This window comes from Phaethon lepturus, unplaced genomic scaffold (assembly GCF_000687285.1).
Source record: "Phaethon lepturus isolate BGI_N335 unplaced genomic scaffold, ASM68728v1 scaffold21912, whole genome shotgun sequence".
Classification (NCBI taxonomy): Eukaryota; Metazoa; Chordata; class Aves; order Phaethontiformes; family Phaethontidae; genus Phaethon; species Phaethon lepturus.
The window spans coordinates 15,978-18,341 of record NW_010525841.1 but is presented as its reverse complement, the minus strand read 5'-3'; the positions used below and the strand labels follow the sequence as shown (position 1 = coordinate 18,341).

Below are 2,364 nucleotides of genomic sequence, written 5' to 3'. Positions count from 1 at the left end.
TTTCCCTAGATAAATACATGCAATTGAACCATGCCTTGTTTTCACTTAATGGACGCACTGGCTATGTTCTGCAGCCAGAAAGCATGCGAAATGAAGAATATGACCCAATGCCAAATGACTCGAAGAGGAAATTGCAGATGATTATGACAGTGAGGGTAAATCTCTTTTGTAAATTACGTTTTTTACAAATCATAAATATCTATAAAAGTAAAAGTAAAGCTATTATGTTTCAGAGCAAGATCTGACAGGTTGTCAGAAAATACTGGTTTTAAATGTCAGTGTGTTTGAGAATAAAACTAATTCCACTGGATGTTGAAAAGAAATATATATCTTTGTCATGCTAATGAAACACATGCTATAGGACTGAAAAAACAATCCTGGGATAATTTTATACAATTGCTAATAAAAATTCCAAATGAGCTAACTTGCATTTCCAATCTAATGACTGCTCAATACAATAGTCCTATTGGAGATTGGTTAGCAGCAGACTAACTAGTTCAGAGATTTCCAGTGTGGAAGAAAGATATTTATAATGAAATATAGAAACTAAGGAGGAAAAAATAATAAGCTGATCCCTCCCTTCACCATATTTAGTACATGGTGACTTAATCAGTATGTCATTCTCATTTTTCATGGAGACACGGGTTTATCATTTGAAAATTATGCTGTGTTGTTTTCTGATGCCAAACAGGAATTGAACTTGTTTCTGTTCTTAATTGCTATACAGTAAAAGATGTCCTTTCAAAATATGTTTTCTGAGAAGGAAGAAACACATTAACTGCTTTTCACTACAGTTTAGAGAAGAGGTAAACAGGGGCTGTGAAGGTAAAGCAGGAATGTCTTAAAATAGATAGGTTGAGGAAAGATAACAAAACATGTTACAGGCCTCATCTGCAACTGTATACAGTGTGTAATGAATGTCAGCAACAGTATCTTACAATAAAAATCATTGGGTTACCCAAACAATGGAAGATATCATTATTGGTGCCATAGAAAAAAGGTTTAATACATGTAAACATATTCAAGAGAGGGAGTATGTATTTTTGCATGTTTTCTGGAATTCCACCCCCTGCCCCTTCTAGTCCTGTAGGCTACCTTCTGTAAAGAAATAATGGTTCCAAGTTTCCCTTGGAGATGGTTATAATTTACAGTTGCTTTGGCAGGTTTTAGGTGCTCGTCATCTCCCTAAACCTGGTAGAAGCATCGCTTGTCCCTTTGTAGAGGTAGAAATTTGTGGGGCTGAATATGATAACAACAAATTCAAGACAACAGTTGTGAGTGAGTATCTGTGGTTTTCTGTGTTGTGGGGATATGGTTATACTTCTGGTGTGCTTAAGTAAATGAGTAGAGGATGACCACGGATTTATGTAGTTTGTAATCGGCCAGCAAGCCGTAGAGGGAGGAATAAGTTAACTGTTGCTCTGGACTGATAAGTCATCAATATTATTCTTTTTGCTTGCTTCAGGGACAGTTAATTTAAGAAACTTCAGTGTATATCAAATTTAGAAAATAAAAAAAAGTACTGTTGCAGTTTGGGGAAAAAAAAAAGTTGCATTTCAGTTATGTTTTTGCCTATGCGTAAGTTTGTGTATTAGCATGTTTTTAAAAATTGCTGTCTTGAAAGTGCCTCCAACAGTGCTAGTCAGTTCCAAAAAGTCTGGTCCAAATGGGGAGTTACTATTGTGGGATCCAGACTGCATTTATTTAAACTTGGGTTCGAAGACTGGCATGCCCTGGGAGACAGCTTGGGTTTATGTGGCTGTAAAGTAGTATAACTTGCAACGCAATAGAAGTTGGATCAAAGCTCACTCCTGGTGAGTTCTGGATAAGGGATGCGTGTTTGTTTGTCTACATGTATGTTTGTGTGTACAAGAGCTTCATTTGAGTGCACTGAAGTGGGGCAATATCTCAGCCGCTTAATATTTCACCACTTAATATTTCTGGATGCAGCAGCGTTCCTCTCGTAGACAAGAGACTGGTTTTAATGATCCAAACCACTGATACCAGTGGAAGATAAACACAGAGTCAGGAGCAGAATGTGCATTGTGACTCTTCAATACCTCAGAGAAGAGGATTATGATTTTAACTTTTTGTGGGAAGTGACCAAGACTTTAGAGAGCAAACTTCCTGGCTGTGTCACACATACCAAATTATTTGGTGTTCCATAAATGACTATAAGAGTTGGGCCATTGTACATTAGTCTTCCCAGTGCTTTTCATGCTTTTACTGATACGGAAGGCTCATGAATATGAGCAATGAATTAGCTTTTTTTTTTTATATAAATACATGTCTAAGGAGGTTTTATAAGTTTAAATACAAATAATAGCTTTTATTCATGGATTTCCACCCCTGCCAAGTTTCCTC

The 2,364-nt window shown here is 36.6% G+C and overlaps 1 protein-coding gene across 1 annotated transcript in view; it reads left to right on the top strand.

Annotated features, from left to right (window-relative positions):
* PLCG2 (phospholipase C, gamma 2 (phosphatidylinositol-specific)) overlaps positions 1–2,364 on the top strand; it is a 59,647-nt gene that overhangs the window by 51,297 nt on the left and 5,986 nt on the right. The window contains 2 exon segments of the mRNA XM_010282890.1: positions 10–155; positions 1,164–1,278. Of these exon segments, the coding sequence (XP_010281192.1) occupies positions 10–155; positions 1,164–1,278 (261 nt within the window).